At 43.0% G+C, this 25,269-nt stretch overlaps 2 protein-coding genes across 8 annotated transcripts in view; one reads left to right on the top strand and one right to left on the bottom strand.

Annotated features, from left to right (window-relative positions):
* HAO1 (hydroxyacid oxidase 1) overlaps positions 1-25,269 on the bottom strand; it is a 420,724-nt gene that overhangs the window by 51,123 nt on the left and 344,332 nt on the right. For all 3 annotated transcript variants that reach the window (XM_064446809.1, XM_064446810.1, XM_064446812.1), the window contains 4 exons: positions 11,023-11,069; positions 7,237-7,321; positions 5,134-5,273; positions 865-1,256 (listed from right to left, as the gene is read on the bottom strand). The gene's annotated coding sequence lies outside the window, so the exon portion shown is untranslated. The remainder of the gene's footprint in view (positions 1-864; positions 1,257-5,133; positions 5,274-7,236; positions 7,322-11,022; positions 11,070-25,269) is intronic.
* BMP2 (bone morphogenetic protein 2) overlaps positions 1-25,269 on the top strand; it is a 123,549-nt gene that overhangs the window by 95,954 nt on the left and 2,326 nt on the right. The window contains exons 5-6 of one of the 5 annotated variants that reach the window (XR_010372121.1): positions 14,129-14,269; positions 18,146-24,254. The exons of 1 other annotated variant lie outside the window; for it this stretch is intronic. Coding sequence is in view for 3 of the 4 variants with exons in the window: in XM_064446804.1 (XP_064302874.1) it covers positions 10,981-11,134 (154 nt within the window). In the remaining variant the exon portion in view is untranslated. Of the gene's footprint in view, positions 1-3,850; positions 4,331-10,980; positions 11,698-14,128; positions 14,470-18,145; positions 24,255-25,269 lie in introns of those variants that run through there. 3 more of the 5 variants (XM_064446808.1, XM_064446804.1, XM_064446805.1) reach the window with 3 other exon arrangements.

Here is a 25,269-nt window from a genome sequence, read left to right as displayed (position 1 = left end):
AGCTAGGCTAAAACCAGCTTGTGACATGACTGCTCTTTCTGTGGTTTCTCCTCAGACTCTCTTAGGAGCTGCATTTTTTTGGAGGAGTTGTGCACCTGCTGCAATCCCTGCCTGCATGCCTGGTGCTCAGATCATGGGGAGGTACAGCTCTAAGAGGCTGCAAGCAAGAAGCACAGGAAAGCAGATGCTTTGCAAAATGCTGATCTGAAGTTTTGTCCTGTCCTGCAACCTCCAAAGACAGGGCATGAGAATAAAATGTAGGGAACCATGTAGTGTGAGACAATAACTCAGAAATTACTCCTGTAGTGAAGAAACCACATAATATATTCAAGATGTCAGAGGTTAGCCGTGGTGCATGTGAATCATTCTGCAAATACCTCACCTTTAACTTTACCATCGTAATTAGATTACAAAGTTTTTATTACGGTTTTAAATTCTGCCTTTATAGGTTGCTGCCCAGCTGTGCACTTAAATCTGGTTTTATCACACTTTCTGAGCTCATCACGTTTAATTCTGCCCCTACAATGCTGGATTAACTTTAAGGGTCACTGAAGTCAGAAGTCACTCACCCTTGCCCTACTAATGGATTCACACCATCCCTGCACGGCCCTGAAGAATGATGTGTACAGTAAACTATATTTATTGGCGTGGTGGAGGGGAAGAGGCCTTGGGGTGGTTTATTTACTCCACCACTGTGTTTAGCTATCAGGATATTTGTACAGATTACTGCATTGATGAGATGTTGTTTACCTCCATGTAATAGCCTACCACAATGAAATCTTCTCAGCAGCACTGGTCTGAGAGCTAAAAAAGGAAAACATTTAGGCCTATCTATGAGAAGTGGATATCTGATTAACGAGGTACCTGTATCATCTGAGCAACTGATCAATTGTCTCCATTCAGAAATCCAGAAATCACACCCTGCTGTCGCACTCACTCCTACCAGAAAGCCCAGACCTCGTATTTTATGGATCCTGTCTCTGATATTTCAGGCAGTCCCAGAAGACTGAAAAAACATTATTTTTTTCTAAGGGTGACTTCTTCGATGTTTCCTATCATCAAGAAAGCAGGGCAGGGCACAAATTAAACTCTTCATCTAAACAACAGTCATCCCCAGGTTTTACCTCAGTCTGTTTTTCTTCTTTGACCAGCAAAGATTAGATGGGTTGATGTTCAAAACCACCCAAATGAGATGACTCATTTTCCTGAGAAATTAATCATGTAAATAGGGAAATAAAGGGGAAACCATATTCTTTCTATTAAAAAAAAAAAAAAAGGATAAATGAGGCACTGAACATCCAAGTGATTTACATGAAGTCACAGGGGGAGCCTGAAAGGGATCTGGGAAATAAAACTAGCTTCAGTTGAAAGGTCATTTCTCTCTCTCTTGCAGGGTAATACTTTGAACAGAATTAGAACAGACCTGAGCCAGAGGTGGACATCAGGGACTTTACTGAAAAATGGAGAGCAAAATTCACCTCTGAGTAATGCCATAACAATTTTTGACCTTTGACATTCAATGACTAGACACAACATTTTTGGAACGAAGGTTAATAATCTTCGGCAATATACAACCTTCTTTCAAGGAATGTGTGGTGATTAGGGCAAAGAATTTCACATGGTCACAAAATAGGTATCTCAGAGTCCTGGGCTTATAAAATACTCTATTTCCTCCATTAATTGTGTCCACGTGGAGCTGTAACTAAGTAGCTGAAACAAATAAAACCAAAGTAATATTGTTTCCTTTTAAAATATTTCACTTAATTTGTGGAAGAGGTTTGGGCTCATTAAAAATAGACCATCTCCCATGAGGGCTTTTTCCTTTTCTTCTCCAAGTCTCTCAACCAATCCTTAGTAATGTGTATAGCAGCACACTCCTCCTCAGCACAGCCCTAGCTGGAGCCATGCTCTTGTTTGATTCATCAGCTCCTGTTGTGCTCGGCAACGAGGGCAGGCAGCTTGTTTGGCAAGCAAAGCGAGGCCTCGGTGTCTTCTGATGTGTTATTGCTCTGAGATGACCAGTGTCGCTGACTAAAATTTCCTCCTTCCATTTCCAGCTCTTTAGGAAACTCCACCTCTTCCTCCTGCATAAAGATTTGGCTATCACAATCTATGCTTTTTTAGTGGAAATGACAATATGTTCACTGATACTGAAGGTACAAGCAATGCCTAGACCTCAGCTAGAGCCTACGGAGTTGAAGATATTGTGCAGGCACTTGGCTTCTTCTGGTGGATCTTAGTCTGTTCCCTAATCTTCCAAAGTAAGCTATGAATCAGTTACAGGAGACATCAGAAACCTCTGTGTTATCAACAGAGCATGACAATTCCTTTCTCCAAGCTAATGTCAATCATAAAACGGGACAAAGCATACAAGACAGAGGTAAAGAGCAACCTGGAGCAAGGGTGTATGGCTGCAAGAACAACCTCCAGAGAGATCAAACGATTCCACAGATTCCTTTCCTGTTTAACATAATTTTTTCACCTTCATCAGGACATCTTTTTCCTCTTGAGTCCACCCTTCGAAAAGAAAGGCATCCACAACAACTACTTTCTCAAAAAAAAAAAAAAAGGGAGATCTGGTGATTCCACAGTCCCTTGTGAGCTCTCCCATTGCTGGCGTGCTCTTATCTGGGAAGTGCTCATGGTGCAGTGCAATTGGGGCAATGCTGAGACCCAAGGGTGGATGGTGAAAGGATCTGACCAAAGGGGCCCAAATATGCAAGTGCTTACATAAGTTACAGGAAGCTTAGGGCAGAAGTTGAGACCACGATCTCTGCACTAGCAGTTTCACAATGTAGTAATGGCCTGTTGGCCCCCAATGTCCTTCCCCTCGCCTCCACTACTGATGTGGCCCCAAATACTCATCAGGTATCTGGGATAGATGTCATGGTAATTATGCTTCATCCCTGTTTCATGAAGACATTTCCATAAAATGGGATCCTATGATCCCGCTCCAAGTTTCTCCTTCTCTCTTGTGGGCTCAGTCACATTGTAGAAGAATTTATGCCAATGTTACCAGGCAACAACCAAACTGCCCATGAGGGCATCCCAGACAGAAGATGTAGAGGAGTTCAGAGGCTCCCCCAGCACTGGGTCACTCCAGTTCTTCTCACTGGTTTTGTTCTTCTTCTGGTGGTGAAGTCACATCTGGAAAACTACTGGTGTCCTGCTGTTCACTAGGGTCACCACTGGGAACTGGCATACAGTCTTGTAAACTGTGATTAGATCTACAAAGTAAACTCTTGTTATGACCTCTCTCAAGGTCTTTAAAAACACGTATCCCCAACTTCTGTGATTTTATTAAAATTCTTTCATTTTGGTAATAACATCATCATCCACATTTTCCTCTCTCCCTCCTCCTTTTTCTGATCATAATCATGTTAGGCACAATAAAAATATCCTTCCATAATTCTCTCTTCTCCCCACACTCTCCAACTCTGGGCATGAACACTCTCCTCCTACCAGAAAACCAATAAAAATGCAAACAGCTTCTCTGCTCTGGATGAGCTGAACCTGGAGTGTAGGGCTTTTCTGGACCATATTAAAGGGTAACTATCATCAGTATTACTGATATTAGTTGTTATTATTATTGCTTATGCTAGGGTCCCCCTTGGAGATGATTGATAGCCAAGGTCAAGGCTTGATGACTGTTCAGATGCTGTGCAGAGATAGCGAGAAGGCTGTCCTCAACAGCCTGAAACATATCTGACCAATGCAGACACAAAACGGAGTGCAGAGCATTGGGTGAGGCACACTGGCAGTGTGCGAACCAGAACCTAGCTCAGTTAATCCTGTGTCACTGCCAATCCTCTGCTGCCTCTCTGCATAATTTGAATTATTCCTTTTGCAGCCTCTGCTGGTCATCAGAATGGCTGTACCAAATGCCTTCTCTTAATCTGAGGGGCAAATCCCAGAATTGCCATCGCTCAGCTCCAGGAAACACAATCCTAGCAACTGACTGGGATGGCAGTGAGGTTTTGCCAAAAATCTTGTCTCCACTGTAAGAGCCATGGGAGGACTTGAGTGGGATGAAGATTTCTGCCCTGAGTACATTTATTCCAGAGTATAATATTCTGCTCCAGGCAGGCTGGCACTAGTCCTGGGTGACTTCAAAAGAGCTAATTCGGGATCACCTCTTAGCCCGTAAGAGCTGAGAGGGAGAGCTGGGCCTGCCAACTCTGCAAGGACCAACAACAACAGGACTGGCTCAACAACAGAACTCAGAGGGTCATGATCAATGGAGCAAGTCTGGATGGAGGCCTGTCACTAGTGGTGTTCCCCAGGGGTCTGTGCTGGGTCCAGTCCTGTTCAACATATTCATCAGTGACCTGGATGATGGGATAGAGTATAACCTCAGCAAGTTCACTGATGATACCAAGCTGGGAGGAGTGGCTGATACACCAGAAGGCTGTGCTGCCATCCAGTGAGACCTGGACAGGCTGGAGAGCTGGGCTGAGGGGAACCAGATGAAATTCAACAAGAGCAAGTGCAAGGTCCTGCACCTGGGGAGGAACAACCCCATGCACCAGTACAGGCCAGGGGATGAACTACTGGAAAGCAGCTCTGTTGAGAAGGACCTGGGAGTGCTGGTGGACAACAAGCTGACCCTGAGCCAGCAATGTGCCCTTGTGGCCTTCATGGCCAATGGTATCCTGGAGTGCATTCAAAGGAGTGTGGCCAGCAGGTCGAGGGAGGTTATCCTCCCCCTCTACTCCTCCCTGGTGAGACCACATTTGGAGTACTGTGTCCAGTTTTGGGCTCCCCAGTTTAAGAAGGACGTGGAACTCCTTGAGCAAGTCCAGCAGAGAGCTATGAAGGTGATCGGGGACTGGAGCAACTCCCATATGAGGAAAGGCTGAGAGACGTGGGTTTGTTTAGCCTGGAGAAGAGAAGGCTGAGGGGGGATTTCATAAATACCTATAAATATCTAAAGGGTGGGTGTCAGGATGATGGGACTAGGCTCTTTTCATTAGTGCCCAATGACAGGACAAGGGGCAATGGGCTCAAGTTGGAACATAGGAAGTTTCACCTAAACATGAGAAAAAAATTCTTTCCTGTGAGGGTGACAGAGCAGTGGAACCGGCTGCCCAGGGAGGTTGTGGAGTCCCTTCCCTGGAGACATTCAAAACCTACCTGGATGCGTTCCTGTGCCCCCTGCTCTAGGTGTGCCTGCTCAAGCAGGGGGGTTGGACAAGATGATCTCTGGCGGTCCCTTCCAACCCCTGCCATTCTGTGACTCTGTGATTGTGTGACGAGTTTAGGGACTGCAGCACCTGGAAAAAAGGCATCTGACCACATCAGGATAACTTGGCATGTCTAAGCCATTCTGGCATCCTCTGAGAGACAACATTCAAAACCTGAATACCTGACAGAGGACTATGTATTGCCATACTAGATTTGTAAAAACTGGTAAAGAATATTATTAAATATTAAAAATGTTATGATTGTAACAGAATAGCCCACTCAGACGTATCATGGGAACAAAAGAGGTAAAGTTATCCAGCAGCAGTTTGCTCCACAATAGGAACTGTGCATGCAGATCACATATGCTTATACAGACATTTTCTGGGTTGTGAGTATCTATGTGTCATAAGTGGAGAACAGACATAAAAACACACTTGGTTTTAAGGACTGAATCGCTTGGCTTTGATAAGAATTTTATCTAGATAAAAACTGAATTGATTGACAGCTCATATTTCTTGGGTTTAATGAGCTCATAACTGCACTTTAATTAGCTTAATTACCAAAGCGTAATATTACAGGTATGTAATGTAGACTGGTAATATAGTTATACAATATATTATATATGCTATACATAATAAAATGCAACAGGTAATATAACGCAGTTTTTCTTGAGAATTATTACTAGGATTATCAGTAGCAAATATTCAGCGACATGAATAGAAATTTCCTTTAAGTATGTCTTCAGGGTTTGGCCTTCCTTGTTTAAGCTTTTAAGGACAATGTACATATGAGGAAAATGTGAAGGCTGTAAAATATGAAATTATTTGTAGGCTAGGGCAGGATTTGGCTTCAGTAAGCTCAGGGTCTAAGTCCCTCCAAGATGTTTGGGCACCTAACTCCCCTTTAAAATTTCCATGTTCCCTTCAGAAATACAAATTTTCCTCTAGCTTTTTCCAAGGCTGGCTCAAAACTCACAGCATTTTCTCTATTTATTGTCTGCATTCTGGAAATTACTATTAACAGTCATCCAGTGTTTTCCTAATATAATTGTGTAGATCTCTCCAGTGACACAATTAGCATCTGGGAGAAACACGGTAGTGTGCAACTGTGTCTTTAATTAGCCTTCCATTTTGAGAAGAGATGCTATGTGCCAAGGCAGTTATTACACCTAACAAGGACAATGTATTTACAATGGGTGTTTATACAGGCTAATTCCTTATAAAAATACCTTGACAGAAAGTGCTCCGCCTGCCTTCATGTACCCTATCGCAATTGCTAATTAATATTATTGTGCTGAAAATGATCCTATCAATTAAAGTCTCTTCTGTCATAACCACTGCTCCCTGCATAGCTATGCCTAATTAACCTGCTGCTGACTCACATGCCAGGAAGGATGGTCATCAGCTAGACTTTGTCTTGCCGATCTGATTTCCACTGTACCACCTGGTTTTACCCAGAGCCTCCCATTCAGTGAAGCATGTGCCTCCCCTGAAGCACGCTCCCCTGTCAGTTTGCCTCTCCACTCAGCAATTCTTACAGCCAACTACCGCTGCCGATTCAGGGTTTAAAGTTATGTTCAGGTTCATGGTAAAGTTCTTATTGATTTAATTGGTTAATAAGGCTGGCCATAAGCATTTGAAACCCAGTGCCATTCTGAGTCACTTTGTCAGTCACACCAGATAAAACACATTTGCGAGTGCACTCTGTGCTTTTGGACAAAATTATTCTGCAGGACACTGCATACAATGGTTGCAGCTGTTCTCAATTTTCTGTATATTTGTCAAGCTAAAATGATGTTTGTATTGCTTGCATAAATAAGACCTCATCCTTCAAACTGAAACAGTGTGGAACTGCTGTGCAGATCTGGTCTCTGGGAATTGTGATGGGACTGGGAAGGACAGCGGTGAAAGCCCACCATCAGTCCCAGAGGAGTCAGGTTCAAAGAATGACTTTGCGTTGTGAAGACACCTTGGGCTTGATTTTGGGCTTGTATCTAGGTATGTGAGGATACAAACAGAAGTCTAATGGGATTGTCAAAAGAACATTACTCACCCCTCAGGAGACCATCTCTTTTGCCAAAAAGCTCCTGCATGGCTCAGCTCAAATTGCAAAACCTCCATGTTCTTCTGTTGCTCATCTGTTACAAGAGAGATAATTACAGAGGTGCTAAGAGGATAAACGTAGTAAAATCTGGGAGGTGCTCAGAAAAAGAGTGTATAAGATAGATGGGACATGACTAGTTACTCTTGTCTCAAGGCATGCCTGAGCTCCGTAGTGAGACAGACACGGCTTCTGTACTACTGAAAAATCAGCTGTGATGTCTCAATGGCAAAGGGGGTTGGGTGAGGGCTCTGAGGACACGGGGTTGTCCTCTCTAGGTTTGCTTCAGATCAGCTGCTGGGACATGAGGACTCTGAGGCTTTCTTGGGCATTTTCAGTGATCAAGAGATCATCAGGATAACCCTGGAGGACAACTTTGTAAATCAGATTTTTGGTGTCACTCTGTGCAACTACAAACATCAGAGAGTTACATGGAGGGAAAAAACCCACCCCAATCTCCTCTTTTCCAGTTCTACAAGAAAGACTAGCTTAAAATATGAAGGAGCATCCCAGCTTGCTGGGCTGTCCTCAGTGATAAAGCTGTTTGCCACATGTTGCTCAGTGGCACTACAGTGATTATGTCAAACTAGCACAGCAGGGGAACCCATTCTTCCAACCCATCTAGCTGGGGCTATGCAGAAGGAATCAGGATCTTAAGAGGAAGGATGTCAAGTGATGAGCCACTGCCTTGGGACCAGCTCTGCAGTGTATGTTACAGATTAAATTCTAGGCAAATGTAACAAAATCTTCTGGCAAAAAAACCCATGCACACGTGCATTCTGGCAGATAAGGCATTCAGGCTGCTTTTTCTGGAACTAACCAAAAACAGTAAAAATAAACAGAAAAAGGGAAAAAAATAAAGCTTAAAAATTGAACACATCTCTCCCAGTGTACAAAATGAATCAGTGAATCAAACCGGCTAAAGGAAGAGATGTGGAAAAAAATCAAGACTTTTTTACCCCCATGAAATCATGGGACTCCTGTAAAGAGAGGGAGAGGAAATATTTATTCTAAGAGAAGTGCAATGGTGCCAGTGTGACCACAGGTGGTCAGCGTGTTGTGTCTGTGCATCTTCAGCACTAACCAGGGTTAAGGCATTGCAGAAAACATTCTACTTAAACCTGTTCCCAAAGCACCCCGGGATCCCCTGGCCATGAGGAGCACCTTTCCCCCTGGAGGTCTCCCCTCTGTGCAATCCGTTCTTCCTCCTGTGTTTGGAGGAGGGCTGGAAGGCAGCTAGGATTGACCAGAGTGCCTGTACATCACAGGCAAATACCTTTTATGGAAAGATTTGTTCTTGTCAGGAACTGCCATGGGAGATGAAGGTATGCAGCTCCTCACTGGACCAGCACATGCTATTGCCAGTAGTAATAATAATAACAACAACAACAACAACAATAATAATAGGCAGGGGAAGAAATAATACTGCAACTTCCTTTCAACTTTGAGGTCTGTGTATGTTGGGAGAGCAAGCATTCCACAAGACACTTGATTCTACTTTCTTTGAAGAAGCAGTAAATAGAAATGGTTGGTAATACTTCAGAAGAACCATATATGTCTGTGGTTATATAGGTTAAGTATAAGGAACACACATATACTTCTTCAGAATATGCTGTTCTACCAAAAGGGAATCACTTATCAAAAGCAAATCCCTTTCTGACTGCACTTTGCTTTAAAATGAAAACATCCAGAGGAAAAAACCAAAAATGCCAAGAACACTGCAATTGTGCCATTTCAAAATCTAGATCATGAAGCATTTGGCTTTTTCACCTTCAGGTTTTCATGTAGATTATTATGCAAGACTGCAAAAAGCAGGAATGGAGACAACAGACTGGGGGTCACGTTTTGGGAGGGAAGGTGGAAGAGAATTTTTTTTTTTCCTGGGGTAATTCTTGAACTCTTAAGTAAAATTTCAAAATTCCTTCCTGTCAGGGCATTCCATTTGAAGTATTGCTTATATGTGTCTCTATATTACCACCATCACTGTAGAAGCCACACATCACATCTCCTGGTGTACTAATCCTCACAGAGCCTGTGGCCCACAGTTGTGGAAACTGAGTCAAGGAGCAAGTAGGTGATTTTTATAGTTTAACAGAGAGCATCGCTGACAGCACTAGGTGACGAGCTGTATATTGTGATTCTGTGATCTGCAGCTCTGCAGAAAATCCCCTTTTCTACTCTGCTTTCAGTCAGGCTGGGAGGTTTTTCTTGCTGCCATTCGAGGAGTTGGCTGTTAGTTCGAGCTTCCGCACACTCATTAAGGAAGCAGCAAGGGGGAAAGCAGAGCACCGATCTCAGCAGGAACATGTGTCTTAGGTTGGCCCATCTGCAAAATAATTCTCCTGCATGTCATCTAGGCCAAAAGCTGAGTCTGGGATCTGCTACATGGCTAAGTTCCTTCCCCGTGGCAGCCAGAGCAAGCGTGGTGACAGTTACAGGGAAGAAAATTGAAATGTTTTGGGGAGTTATGGCATGGAGAGTGACATCTGAGGCAATGGGCTCATTAAGTGAAGGATTTGGTGTAATACATATTGCAACAAAGTCATATCCTCAGAAAACTAGGACTTGCCAGAAAAATGGATGAAATCAGCCAAGCTTATGATTTGGTTTGATTGCTTCCAAACTCATCTTAATCTAAGTTCTTTTCAAGGTCATCACAACTGGGCTTGCATGAATCTTGGGGCCTAATCCTCATCTGGTGCAAATTGGAGTGAATCAATTTAATTCAAGGGACTCTTGCCAGTTTGCATCTCATTGTGGTTATTTTTAAGGGTAGGTCATTTAGAAATATATAAGTACTTATTTCCAGCTATACTTTTTGAATAAAGCAAATAAATCTGAAACCTACCAGGATACATAGGTGCTTCCCCCCCCCCCCCCCCTCCAAGCCATGGGACAAATACTGCCTATGTTGAATCACACTGCAATGCAGGAAACCCAAGGATATAAACAGCATCGAGGTCTCCATGGAGGAGTATTCCCCAGTCCATCTTTTGCCAAGAAAGAACATCCAGAAGGGTGCTAGGCTGGTCACTATGCTTAAGGGCAATGTCAGTCAAATGTTCTACCAGGTGAGAAACTGGAGGAAAATGAAGGACACATTGCTCACCTGCAGTCTCCAGAACCTCCAACATCCCAGCCCTGTTGCTTCTCCTTCAGCATCCTTGAGCTCTCGCTTCTCCCAGACTGACCCCAGTGACTGAGGAGGTGCAGCTCCCTTAAAATAAATGGGGCCTTTTCAGATTATACCAGATGTGGATTTGGCCATGGGACTCCAACAAGCCCAAGTCTGACAGCCCCATAATGAATGGATGAAAGATGTATCTGGAAGCAACAAAGCCTGGAACAAACCCTGGACCCCATGTCAACTTTCAAAATGTTCTGGAAGCCTCAGCTTCCAGAACCCCAAATAGCCCCTCTACAGACTGAATTTTGCAGCTTCAGGGTGGAAGACCAACCATGATTTGCCTCATTGCTAGGATGGTCTGGCTCTGCATAGTCCACCCATACAAGAGGGAGTACCAACTTTGTGAATTACTTTTGATTCCTCATCTCTAGTGTTAATCCCTCTTCCCATGTCCTAATTTCTAGCCGCAATGAATTTCTTTGCCCTCACTCCCACAGACCTGTATCCATGGGAACATTCCCCATCCATGTGAACAGTCACAAGGTAATGAATGAATGTATTTCCCCCAGGAAGAAGAAACCACTCCTAAGTTTAAGAAGAAAGATGTTTACCTGGATTGAACATAGCTTGGTAGGTCAGAAGCAGGAGCAGCAGCTCACTGAAAGAGAAAGATGGACACCCGCTAGTAATGGTTTGGAGGGAAATGAGGTTAAGACCCAGTGACCTGCAGCTCTTTCACTGCCTTTTGGACTGTAGCCTCTAACGACCTCGGTGCGGTGGTCTCCAAACAAGACTGAGTCCTCTGGGTATTATCCAAGTACAAAGAGAACGAACAGTATTGCCTAACGAAGTACTCACTAGGAAAATTACTTCTTTTGCTCTATACTTTGGGGTTTTTTATTCTTTTAAACATCTTTTGCACTTGAATAATCGTCTCCCTTAGCAAAAATGGTGCACATAATATATGGCAGAGGGAAAAGAGTATTTAAAAGCTATAATTACTGCTGTTTAATAATTAGTAGTTCTATTTGAAGATGTTTTGAATAAGATTTATGGTATGTTTCCTAATTTTTAATTTATAATTATGGGGGACAAGCGTAGCCTTGAGTATTTCTTCTCTAAAATATTTAAAATAATATATAGTATACCTTTGGTCTGTAGAGAGGGATACAAAACCAGGAAAAAACATGTACGAAGAAAAGAATAAAGTTTTTTTTGTGTGTAAGCAAGGTTTAAATGGAATAATTAAATTTACCGTAATCAATAAAATGTGTGAGTCAAGTTTATTGAAGTGGCTATTTCCCATTGCATAATTTCCCTAGGGAACTTTCATTTTTAATTCAAAAATAAAAAATAATAATAATAAAAAAAAGAAACCCCTGAGCACTTACTGTAAATATGCCAGCATATGTGTGAGGTTAAGAAAAGCACGAGCCTACACCCAGGAATCAAAGAGGGGCTTACCACTGCTTTGACACTAATTGTAAAAGCTGAACATTTTCTAGAACCATAATCAAATCTTAACTGCCATGGGGGACTCATTCAGCAGCTCACAGTAATTCTAATAAGATGCAGAGCCTTTCACCTTTAGGTCACCAGTTCAAACCCACTTTGGGTTGGTTAGTAAACAGAAGGCAAAACCTGAGTCCAGTGGAGTGCCAAGCATCTAGAGTAGATGCCAGAGCAGCTGTTGGGCAGAAGTGGGAAAAGGTTTCCCCTTCTGTCCCATGTCATCCATGCTTCTCCTGGGATTGACGTGGCCATCTCCTCCGGGGACTCACCTCATCTCCCTCGGCCTCACATCCTCCCTTCCGGAAAGAGGATGAGAAACAGTTCTTGCTGCCCTTCCTCCACTTCAGCTGGAAGCTCCCCAGATGCCCCACAGCACCTGCCACCAGAGACCCTGATCTTGCCATGGGATTTTTCAACACTTCTCTAACACCCCTCCTAAGAAAATGTAAATAGCGATGTCATTTCTGTTCCACTTCCATGTATACAATTCCTCTTAATTAATTAATTTACTTGAGCAGTGCATGGAAAACAGACTGATCAAACATGTAATTGAAAATAAAAAGCCCCCACCCCACTGCCCTGGGCTGCACAACAAACAGCTCTGCCAGCAACAGCAGCATTTGAAAACTGAAGCTGAGTCCTTGCCTCAGCGCTTTCTCCTGGCTTCAGGTAGAACTTTGTGCACCACCCTGAGCTGCTTGTATGTGAAATCACAACTCCAGACAAGGCTGCCAGCACTGCCAACAGCCCCAAAGCATCTTAAATTTTGTTCCAAGCATGCCACGCATCCCCTGCTCCACCAATGCCTGGATGGAACGCAAGGAAGCCATGAACATTGGTGTTTCAAAGCTGTCTGAACATCAAAAGATGACTATGTGATCCAACCAACCTAAAGACAGGTTACCATCCACATGGACAGTCTCCTCTCTCTCTCAAACATATGTCCCCCTCCCCATATGCTTGGGGATCACTCAGAGGCTGCTTTATGGTATATAGTTATAGTATGAAACCCCACCTCTGGCTATGACGCTATGTATGTGCCTATGAATGTGAGTGAATATAATAGTATGAGGCCTTCATTGTGTTTCATATTAATACAGCTGAGAAGCTGAGAAGCTCTAAGGAACAGTTCATTCATTGTCCTCTACACATCTGGGTTAATATTTCTTCCTTGGATTAGTCTGTACCAGCGTGTTCCCTCTCTGCTCACCACAAGCTAACAGTGCCAGTTTCCCTCTGTGACGGCTCCAGCGACAGCTGTTTACTTAGAAACTCATGGATTTGATATATAGGTGCTAGCCACAAATTAATGGAATACTTTCCAGATGCAATGTCTTTAAATATTCAAACAATAAGTTAAAAGCATTAAGCTGTTTTGGCCATTTTTTGTCTTAACTCTGAATGTCTCTCAGAGGTGATGTAAACAAGATTTCTTGGGGCAATGACCAGAATACTTAAGATGTTTCAAAGGCGAGTGGCAGCATGAGGTGCTGGATGGTAGATGGTTGATGGTGCTGTCACCTGAAGCTGAGACCTGAAGTAGCCAAGAAAGGAGACCAGAATAAAGAAGAAAAAAAGAAGTACTAAGGCTAACTATTAGCAGGTTGCCTTCCCAGCCTGCTCTGGTCAGGGGCTGTATGCACTGGCCCGGACCCCTGAGCTCAGGTGGGCTGCTCCAAAAAGCAGCTCCCAAAAACAACTCCAGAGGCTCATCTGAAGCATTTCAAAGCAGACAAGGATCACTAAAATGCCTCAAACCTCTCACTGATAGGTATTATCTAGAAATCCTTCTCAAGCAGAGGAGTTATCTAGCTCAGAAATGGAGACCCAGATCTGCCCCAGGTGTTCCTTTCTCCCAAGCCAGACCTTCAGCAGTGGCATTGCTCCTGTGATCTCAGTTTGCATCATATTCACCCTAACGCTGAGGACTAGGACAAAAATAGCATTTGAGGATGAAGATCAGCATACAAAAGTGGGCAAAATTACTTTGGGGCTGGTGTAATTGACTATTATCACTTTAAGCAAAGTTGACAACAGGTCAAATTGAAAACTTCAGTGAAGTAGAATGGCTACACCAAGACTGTGTGGTAATGATTTATACCACCTCAGAGCCTGGGCCAAGAAGTGTAGGTTATTTCTTGGCCAACTTACATAATTCTTTTCTTCGGCATTTTTTTCTTTGCATTTTCTCATTTTCTTCCACAGAAATTTAACATGACCTGGACAGTTAAGCTACCAGGATATGGATTTTCTTTCCGGTAGTTAAAGGGAGGAACTTCCTTACACACTTTTATCTACTTAGAAATACCAACAAACACGTGCTGTGTGGCCTTACATTGGATAAGGGTAAGAGAGATCTCCAAGTAACCCTGTCTGAATTTGAAACCAGTTCAAGCCTGAAACATTGCCTGTTTGAAGGTTTCTCCTTTATTCTCTCCCACGTTGTTGTTAATTAGTGAATTAATAGTTATTAAAGTTATCATCACCTTCACAGAATGGAAAAATTAAAGTTCATTATCTAATGGGAGGAAAATAAGCATCATTTTATAAGGGTTCTAAAGCAACAACAGTAGTAACAAACCACCCCAAACTCTAGTCCACAGGCAGAATGGACATCTGCTAGAAAAATACGATGATTCCCCCACCCACCACCCTCAAATTTTGGGATTTGTGGAATATGGGCCTTGCCTAAAGTTGCTTGGCAGAAATCCCCATGTTCTTATTTAATGAAATCATGTGGTAGTAAATCAAACACAGAAACAGGAATAAGTAAATCCACCACATCCTTTGAAAAAAGTATGGCTTGACTCTGTCAACCCAAGTTGCCTGGGCAATGAATTATCTGTATTTGTCAACTAAAAAGTGATCATCCAGCAGACACCCACCTTTTCCAAATTTCTGAATTTTCAGTCTCATAGCTGAGCTGAGAGCCAGCACAAAATGGGCAGGTCACTCACATAAAGAGCTCCTAAAACCAGCACTAAGCTCCCCTGTCTTTGCAAAGCCTGTTCAAATGGCCCAAAATGCAAAATTTGGGCCCCCTTACAAAGCACCCATCTCTGAATATTCCATGAAACGTGGCAAATTAGTATCAAACAGTGCAAGGGAAAACAGGCAGAAGAGTGGGAACAACAACACTGACATTACAATAAGAAAACCTAGAGGTTGTCTTGATCTAGCACCTACTGAAGTCAACAGTAACCTTTACACAGATCTACTCTACATGGTTTTCTCTATGCCGTTGGTTCACCCCCATGGTTCAGAGCCCTGGAGAGGTGTGGGGTAGACGTTGTCTTCTGGGAAGTTTGTTATAACATGGTCACAGCTATCAGAAAAAAAAGAGCTTTCTCACAGGGAAAGCTCATGAGCCTTTTTCTTTTGAAATTTCCTACAGAAACTATGTCTGTTGAATTCACAATATCTGCAGACAATGACAATTCTCTTAAAGTATGTTTCAATTTTCTGTCTTGTCTTCCCTCTTTTTTCCTAAAAAAGATGTATTTGATTTTTTGTCCTCAAAAACTCTAAAGAAAAAGTTCAGTGAAATTTTTTTGGAAGGAAGCTTGTATTTCCGCTGAACAGTCACAACAACAACAAAAAAAACCCACCCCAAAACATTTCTTGTCAACATTTGCCATAGGAGTAATAAAACATGGATTTCATTCACTGATACGTCCAAGAAAGCAGTCAGAAGAGAGATCATTAGGGGCTTTACAAACAAGATTTACAAAGAGAGTGATCTTTCATTTAATGAAGCTGTTGAGAAGTGCATTGTATCAGATCCTGCCATTGTGCCCATTTTGATCACAATCAACCCACTAAGACTGCTGTCCTACCTATACAGTTGCTGCTTGAAATTAATTTGGTCACTCAATTATATGTCGAGCCCCTTCATTCTCCAGTTTTTATAAGCAACTTTAATTTAATGATAAAACATACAAAATTTGGTATCCTATCTCATCCCCTGACATTTCGAACTTCTAATTTAAGGTTTTTATTTTTATAACTGAATACTTAGAAGTACTAAAGTCATGGTTTTAAGCTTGTTGGTCTGTCTTGGATCCATTTTTGTTTCAGCATTGTGATTCATAGCTGTGAAATCAATGTGAAACAAACTTCTCAGAAATCTTGGGATTTCTAAGAATCCCCATCTGAATGCCATTTAAGAAGATCTGACTTTGTAATTAACCATTTCTGAGGGAGTTAAAAAAATATAAATATCTCAAATGTGGCATTTTTACAACCTTAATAAAACCAAATGCAACATTTACTAGGTGCACATTTTAACACACAAAAAAAAAAGGTTGTTAGAGCAAAACAGCAATCACTGTAATTTTAAGCAAAACCAACAGTAATTGTAGAGCAGCAAGGTGCACGCTATTGGCATAAGAAAAATTCTCTTTTTGTACTTGAATAGGATAGCTTGACAAAAACATGGGATCACCACATGGAAAGAGGCTGCAGTGCTTAGCAGGAACCAAAAGCAACTTTTTCACTAGATAGCAAAGCTTATGCAAAAAGCATCTCCATCTACCATGATCTGAGCACTCATAAAAGGCCCTGAGTTTACTTAAACTGCTGTGGACTTAGGTAAAACTGATGCACAGACACATCCATTGTGTGTTTGCTTGAGCTAAAAACACTGCTGTAGGGATCATTCCCAGCTACTCTGAGCGCCACTGCTGGAGGGAGGCAGCAGTGGCTGCTGTGCCCTACCCACAGGGAAGAGAGCAGTGTGCTCCTGGTGATGCATTTGCTTTCTTTATGGCCCAGTTTCCAGAGGTGAAGAATGATATGATTGACAGCTGGGTGATATTATTTGAACAATTTTTCGTTTGGGCTGAAATTTTTCCTCTGTTAATGTCATAGTCCAGCTAAAAAAAAAAAGGGACATGAATTCTGGATTTAACAAATATTTTCCTTCTTACACTAAAGAATGTGTTTTGTTTATTTAAGTTTTGAATGACATTAGTTTCCAAATGCCTTTTCTTTCACTAAAAGAGGCAAATTCCGAGGTGGCACATTTGGGGCTGAACAAGTGATACTTGTTAATTATAATTTTTTTCCCCCTTTCTTTCATTTACTAATAACTTGGGGAAAATAATTTGCTCCAACATTGATGTCCTACTCTTGCTGTTCCGAGTGCCCTGCAGGCAAACTGCTGTGAGTTACTGTGCCTGGGCAGACACCATACTCTAGAATTAGGACCCAGGCTTCACAGGCTCCATATATCCCTTTCCAGAGTAAAGGAGAGATGAACTTGGACTAAGCCTTCCAAGATGACTTAACTTCTCCTCTTCTCACAGCAGAAATTGTGCAGCCATCAGATAGGCCGCAAGCAAATGCCATGTACCTTTACCCATGTCGAGCTTCAGAGCGCTGCACACAAAGAGCATTACATTTTATGGCTCCTGCAGAATACTAGGGGATACTAATTTTACAGGTGCATTCTAGCAAACTGCAGTCCCTAATATCAGAATGCCATTAAAAATAATGCACTCCTTATGCCCAGGCAGTTAATTTAATATTAAATCAATAAAACATTTACTAGGGCTGGTCAGGGGCCTGGTTGCTGACAGCAGACTCAGCTCACAGCAACAAATGTCTCCTCACCCTTTGCAGACAGCTGCTGCTTTATTGTAGAAGACGTCTTTGGTCCTGACAAATAGCCTCCCTAAGCCCTAATGAGTGCAGAAATTCAAAACATTTGTGGAACATTTATTAGCAAGAAAATACACCAGCCTTTTGGGAGATTTGGATCGACAGCAACAATCGTCCATGGGCCAAGTTCAGCCCAGCTTGTGCAAGGAATGCAAAATGACTCTCTTGGCCACAGAGAAAGAGATTGCAGCTCTTTCCAGTTGGTTTCATCTCTGAGATATGGAGGCTGGGGTGGGACCTCTTCCCTATGCTGAGTTTTCAATGGTGGAGTCATTTTAGACTCCACCAGGTTCCCAACAAAATCCCAAGATGGCAGAGGTCACTGGGATGGGATCCATCACACCCCATCTGCTGCTGCACACAAACAAATCACCTGGCACAGCCACCTTCCCCCTGCACAGACACTTCCAAATTAACTTGAGCACAAAATACAGGATTTTGCCAGAATTCCTGATGGGCGATGTGCTATAGTGACATGAAGGGGTAAGATTAGGGAACTGTTTTGTTGTGTGGTTTTTTTTTTGTTGTTGTTTCCTTTTTTCTTTTTTCTTCCCATAAAAGAGTAGAATAGAGGTCAACTTTTCATCAAGAATCTGAGAATCAAAGTAGAACTTCTATAGCAACCGCAAACGACATCCTCACATCAAAAACAAAAGAAGAAGAGAAAATGGAAAAAAAAAAAACAAAAAGAAAAAAATTGACCAAGCTCACAAAGAGTAACAATCTAGCACTACTCTATGAAGAGCTGGCATTTCTGAGTGAAACAGATTCCACACAGTACCATTTGGACAGAAGGTAAGTCCAAACATCTTAAAAAAATAAACCCTGCAGAAATTGTTTCCCAGCATTGTTCTCAGAAGGCCGGTCCTGCCCCGAGCCAACAGAGCTCCAAGGACCCATGGCCGAGGACCTTCATCTCAGGAAAACAGATCTGGGACGCTGACTTCCATGAGGATGGCAGCATGTTTCAGGCATAGTCCACCCAGAAACACTCCCAGCAGACTTGCCTCCTCCAGGAGCAAGGACACAGGTACAGAGATGGCTGGTGAAGGAGTCTGGTCCTCACAGGAGGTGTCTGCTTGGAGGACAAGGTGCCTCCTGTGCCTTCCCTAAACCCTGAGCACCTGGAACAAGTTGGGGCCTGGCCCAGCTCTGACTTGTCCTGACACTGCTGACTTTATTTGTGTGATGAGCCTCTATGCTGCACTTACAGGAACGCTTTAGCTGTAACCCACAAAGCCCAGCCCGGTCAGAATTAATATTGAACTCAATCCCTAGTAGCTTCCCTTAGACATCAGCATTCCAGCACATGTAATATGATGAAAACAAATTTCATGCCATGAAAGCAGAAATATGGGTGAGGTCTGGGAGCATAGTTAGGATGTGGTTTTCATAAGCACTCAGCGCTGGCTTAACTCTGCTCCTATTACAGTTAAGGGTAAGAAAGCCCCATTGACTTCAATGGGAGCGGAATTAGGCCAGCACTGAGTGGTTTTGAAAATCCCACCCTTAGCTTTTATATAACACAGAAAATAAGAATCACATGTAAACCTTCAGAGGGTAATTGGCTCATTAAAATGCGTATCATTATTTATTTTAGCCACCATTTTTAATTTGAAGATTTGTGGCACTGACAGATGCGGACTGACAATAGCTGGGGAACACCCTCCAGCTGGGGAGGGCTGAACCTCTCTGGGGAATGGAGCACGACACCAGGGAAGTCACAGGGCCAGCTGAAAGCAACGTGTTGACACTGTTCTCAGTTAAAAGCAGTGTCTTTAAAAACAAACAAAAAAAATCAAACGTGTTTGTAGAAATGTCTTTTTTTTGGGGAAAGAACTTTCCCTTGGAAGGACCAAAGTGTCCTACCTCCATCTAAAAGCCCACTTTAATGTTCTTTTGTTCTTCCTGATTTGTGACAAAAATATCTCTGTGGCTGGAAGACAAACAAATATCTTCATTTCCCCTCTGCCTTTGGAATGAACTCTACCGAAGTTGTACAGGAAAATGTAGACTCAAGGTTTTCGCCGGTGATGGGAAGGTGCTGGTGTCCTGGCTGCCCATCATGGTCTGTCCTGCTGGGATCACAGGTACAAGATGGGACATGGTGTGACGCAGGGCTGGAGGGGCAGGATTCACTGCATCAACCTGGAATGCATTATTCACCTGCACATCTTCCAGGAGAAAAAAAAAACAAAACCAAAAAACCAAAAAACCAACCAAACATTGTTTAAAGTCCGTAAAACCCCAAGCTGTTCACTGAAGGGGAGGGAGCTTTGGAGCATGTCATCGTTTCCTCAGGTGGTCTCAACAGGGAGTAGAACACGAGGTGGCTTCCAAGGGGCCTGCACCCCCTTGATCAAGTCTGTGGGGGTCACACAAAGGCAACTGCCTTTGCTTGTCTCTGGGTGCGTGGGGACCTGGTATGCCCTCGGCGTGGCAGTGAGTCAGGAATGACTCATGAAGAGGACTGACTTGTTCTCAGGCACTCAGGAAGCTCGAATGGAGGAAGAGGACAACCAGGACACGAAGGCATTTTAGTTGTGCAAGAGGAGAGGCTGCTGAGTTTATTCACTAGCAGCAGCAGAGCAAAAAGCAGGGGCAATGCAGTATTTCAGGGCTTTGCCATCATCAGTGGGGATAGAGGGATACAGCCACTGACCTGTTGCTTTCTGACCCCAAGTGCTCCAGCCGAATGTGGGACCTCCCTGCATGTTCTGAATGGAAAGTGCTGTCAGCTTAATCCTGATGCTGTCAGCAGAGCATTTATCAAGCCAATGTATCAGGTAGGAATAAAAACAACATGCGTCCTTTAGAGCAATGCGGTTAGTCCTCCCGTCACTCCCAAATCACTGCTTATTTCCCTCTGCCCTGCCCTGGTCCTAGACGTGCTGATGGCAAGCATTTTGCTGATGCCCTAGCTGTACGTTCCTGCTGTCAGAGCGTTAGGCCCCTGCCATGTAAAGCCTTACATGCACCCTTCACATCAGTTGCTTCTCCACACTAGGGCTCCATGGGTCAGGCTCAGTTGCTTCTGGTCAGGCTCAGGTGGGGACAGCTCTGCAGAGAACAGGTATAGTCTCTGCTCCCATCATTGCACAGGCATTTAGCACAAAAACCACCACAATGCACAAGCCGTTAACAGTGCTGGGCACAGGGACTGGAGCTGCAGGGGAGATGTCACCACCCTACCTGGAGTTCAGACTCCTCATTCACCTCTGAAAGTGCAGGGAAAGTTTCTGAGCCCCTTGCTGAAACTTTACCTGTGGTGAGAAAACTGGGGAAGCCCAGCTGAGGTCCCTGGCACCCGTAACTCAAGCAGGCTCTTTATCGGCCACATGAGTTGTGACCCTTGGAGACTTCAGGCTATTGGGGGAAAGGATGCTTTATCAAACATTTTTGCCACAGCAGTCACAGGGGGTCTCTTTGCCAGGTTCCTTCACTCTTTCCCCTGCTTTATTTGCACAGATGTTTTTGCCAAGGCTTGTCATCAAATTGGGGAGGGGGCAGTTGAAAAAAAAAATAAAATAAAAATGACCAAACAAGTTGAAGAAATTGCAAACAGTAAATCTGGCGCTTGCTAGACTGAGCCCAATAAGTTGCTGAGGTTGTACTTTTCAGATTCAGTTTTAGGCTCTTGTAAATTTTCAGTTATTTTAACCCACCTTTCTGAGCAAGCCTAGGAATGAGAAAGTAATCGTTTCATCAACTCAGGCTATATAAATCTCCTTGGGGTTTATTATTTGCTGTTTCATTTTACTGGCACAAGAGCTCCTATGAAAGTACAATAACCTACTCGTTGATTTACAACTTGGAAGCAGGCACACACTGAAAAACCGAGTGCATAGCACCTGAGGAAAAGTGCACTGAGTTAATTGAAAAGCTTCAGGAAACTAGAATTCCTCGCAGTGATACTGTCACATGCGTCAGTCACCAGATGTAACTCCAATTTTCTGCTTTCATAATAAGAATTCAATTGATATCCCCAGAAATAAAAATCTGCAGCCAGAATAACAGCACATTTATCATGAGCAGGTTTAAACCTCAGAAGACAGCTGTGTACAGCCCTCAGCAGAGTGGTTGGTAAGTGCTGTGGGTGCTTTTTCTTTTTTATATGAGTGTACTTTTGTGCATATACCTATACATACAGACGCACAGACATATATAACTCCCAAGGAAGTCTAAGATTAGAAAAAAGATGTTGTCTCTGGAGAGTTACTCCTATAGCTGCGGTTAAACATCACTGCCCTTATTCCTTTTTAATCGTTCTTCTTTCTCCACTGACCCCACACCTGCATCTTTCTGTCTTACATGCAGACTTTTCCTGCAGTCCTGACCCATGCCGTTGCTTGCTGGGTAAAAGGGGATATTTTCCAAGTGGGCCATTGCCTTTGATTAGAAGCAGACATGCTTTGAGCAGCACCACACAACGCTGCTAACTCCTTCATACGGCTACCTACAAACACTCAGTGATAATGAAGCCCATCTAATGCCTGTTGGGTGTGTACATGTTGCAATTCTGCCAAAACAGAGTGGTAGGGAAACACCAGGCAATATTAGCACATCTCTCCATTTTGTACAAGTGGGTAGCAACAGACTTGCTGCACAGGGAAACACAGCCAGACGCTGTTGACCAAAGTCCCACTCCTGTCAGATGGAGGGTGCCAGCTGTGGCTGCCCTTGGGGAGCTTGGTCACAGCTCTCCATGTGCTCCCTTTGGGAGAAGCATAGGAAATAAAAAAATTTACAACATCTCTCCATGGAGGATACACAGGGAATGGCATTTTTTGGTCCAGATTCAGGAGATTTCCAGCTCAGGTAGTTTTCACACTACCTTTAGTGGGGCTTGTATGTTGTCAGGATGGGGTTCATCACATCATGTTGAATAATCTGCAAAAAGCCCACCTTCCCACTCCGTTTTCCAGATCTCCCTGGGAGACAGCAACAGGTAGCATCCCTGAGAACAGGGCCACTTTGCTTCCTAAACCTAAGAAACAGGCTCTGCATCATACTTTGCTGAGAACTTGTCTCAGTCTATATGCTCAGTGGTACACAAAGTCCCCAAAAGGGATTTAGCTGTCCTAGTAAAGCTGGCAGGAACTTGTCTAATGTAAACTTTCCCATGGAGATTTTACACACATTAGGGTGGAAAAAAGCCCCTTTTCTTGTTTTCCAACCGGTTTTAAGCAACATCTGACTTTATATACTCAGACTAGATGGAGTTGGTTTAAGAATTTTCTTTTTAAAAAGGACAGCTCTGCCTCTGGATGAAGAAAAAGTGACAATTTTCTCCCTTGTATAGCCAAAATCCACGATTCCCTTCCAGACAGGAACCATAAAATGCAATGCAATTGGTGTCCTCACTGGATTTTAAACTTTTAGATGTTTTGTATTCAGTAATCTTAACATATTGCACCCACACATGTGTCAAAAAGCATGTCTACATGCATGTGTAATGTCAAAACAAAATACATATTAATAATGTATTATGTCACTGACAATCAGGGATCCTTTCTGAGAAAGTGGATGACCCGTAATGCTCTTTGCTCGAAGCTGGTTCAGCAGCTCTCACTCTCTGCATTCCCATCAGTGGCCCCAAAAGGAATCACATTCTGATGTCACCCAGCAAACACCACAGCATAGATCCATGATTTCCATGTATTTTGCAACCGACAGACTACCAACAGGCATCAGGATTTCTCCTGGACCACAGGGAGTCCTCGAACCCACATTCCTAACCCCACCACAAGCACCAGTCCCAGGGGCCACCGCAGGCTCATGCTATGGCTTTGTGGGAGACCCAAGATCACTTGAGCAGAGCTTGCGACCAGCGGCATCACATTTGCAAGCTCAGCACCTTCCACATCAGGCCAGGTTGTTGTGCTGCTAATACACACCTGCCTGCATTTGCTCCAAGTCTGTGCCAAGCTAAATTAAAAACCACCAAACAAACAAAAAAACCCAAACCACAAAACAACAAAAGCACCCAAAAAAACCCCCCAACAACAAACCAAAATCCCCAACCTGTAAAAATTACAGCAGTTTAATTATGTCAGCTAACTTCTGTCCTGTCACCTTATTTAACAGTCTTGTCTCAGTTAGTAGCACACCTATTGTGCTCAGGAGTAAAGCAACACAAGTATGAGAGGCCATATCACCTTTCAAATTTATTAGACCTTTGATATGGGCTAATTTCTCCTGTTAGAGAAACATGAAGACAGGCTGCAAACCTCCCTTCTGGTCATGAGGGCTTGGCAAGAAACATCATTCTCCTGCTGGCTATAGAGAGACTTCTCCCATCAGCTGCTATGCGTGAGCTGCAAAAAATGTCTTCCTACAGCTGTTGAAGAATTAAATCTGTTTGCTATGTATTTCAGAATAGAAGCTTTTAGGTACTTTATGCAAAGTGGCCCTCTCTCATCCGAGACCCTCTATTTTTCTTTCTTAAATCATTTGCCCAAACCTCACTAATATCTCTTTTTCATGAGGCCAAATGAGTGAAATTTCGAAGGATGTCTATCTTGCAGGAACGATTGATCTCCAGGAGCAGGCTAATGAAGTAATCCTGCAGAGGAGCAGTAGTGCCCTTAACACTCTGTACTCCGCAAGAACACCCAGTCCAATGAGTCAGTACAAAGCACTCTCATATTAACCTGCCTCTGAAGTTTAGGTAAACTTCCTGATCACTTAGACTTTCAATTTATTTTTAGGGAACTATTTCCAGTAAGTGGTTCAAGATGGATTATAGTTTAACTGGAAGCTTGGGAATAAAAAGATGGTCACAGGAAAGCTGGGTTCAATTCTTGCCTCTGCCACAGACTTCCTGTATAAATCTGGACGCACTGCACGGGGTGGGGAGGCGGGGAGGTATTCACCCATCTAACTCAAAACATCTAATTTCAATGCCTACTTTAAGAGCTCAGGATTCCATTATACCAGTGGAGTGAGCTAGGCTGGGGTGACTCGGAGCACTTCCAGGAGTGGTGCACTCACCCACCATATAGGGAGCATAGGTTCCTAATTTAGGAGCCTAAAGCAGACTTCTAAATCACCTCTGCCTTTCTGATGTCCTTGGGGCTCAGTTTGTCACTCATGAAATATGTCCTAGATTAGCAATATGAAGAAAGTGGTACCCAAACTGAGCTTGAGCACCAGTCTCCTGGTCTAGCAGCTCAGGAGAGATGCAGGAGACAACACACAAGGCCAAAGTTCTGATTTAAATCACAGATGATAATGAAAAAATTTTATCTACTTTCTGATTTAAAAAAGAAAAAACAAACCCGAAAGTTATAAAAGGAAAATGTTTCAAGTACCTTTTTATAAATTTGCTTTTTTTCTTTTTTTCTCTGTCCTGTTAGTTCTCCCTAGGGTCTTGAGAATGCAGTGTGACTGCAAAAATATTTCTGGTGTCGTTTCTGAAAATACTGACACAAATTTTCTGAGCTTCATGAACAGGCCCCCAAAACTAAACATCTTTCCTATTGGTGTTTTTGAAATGAAAAGAAGTAGCCTGTGCATGCTACTGAAGCAAATTCAAATTCTGTTATTTGAGTATTCTTCCCCAGATATACTATGTAAGGACTGTTTCGTTCACCTTTTGTTCTGAATAATTGAGACCATTGCTCTCTGTGTCTCTAGAATGAAATTATATGAGCATGTTGCTTGAAATGCCTAAAAAGAGGGAG

Source organism: Phalacrocorax carbo, chromosome 3 (assembly GCF_963921805.1).
Source record: "Phalacrocorax carbo chromosome 3, bPhaCar2.1, whole genome shotgun sequence".
NCBI lineage: Eukaryota > Metazoa > Chordata > Aves > Suliformes > Phalacrocoracidae > Phalacrocorax > Phalacrocorax carbo.
Note: the sequence above shows the minus strand (reverse complement) of the source record. Positions and strands in the feature narration are given on the sequence as shown.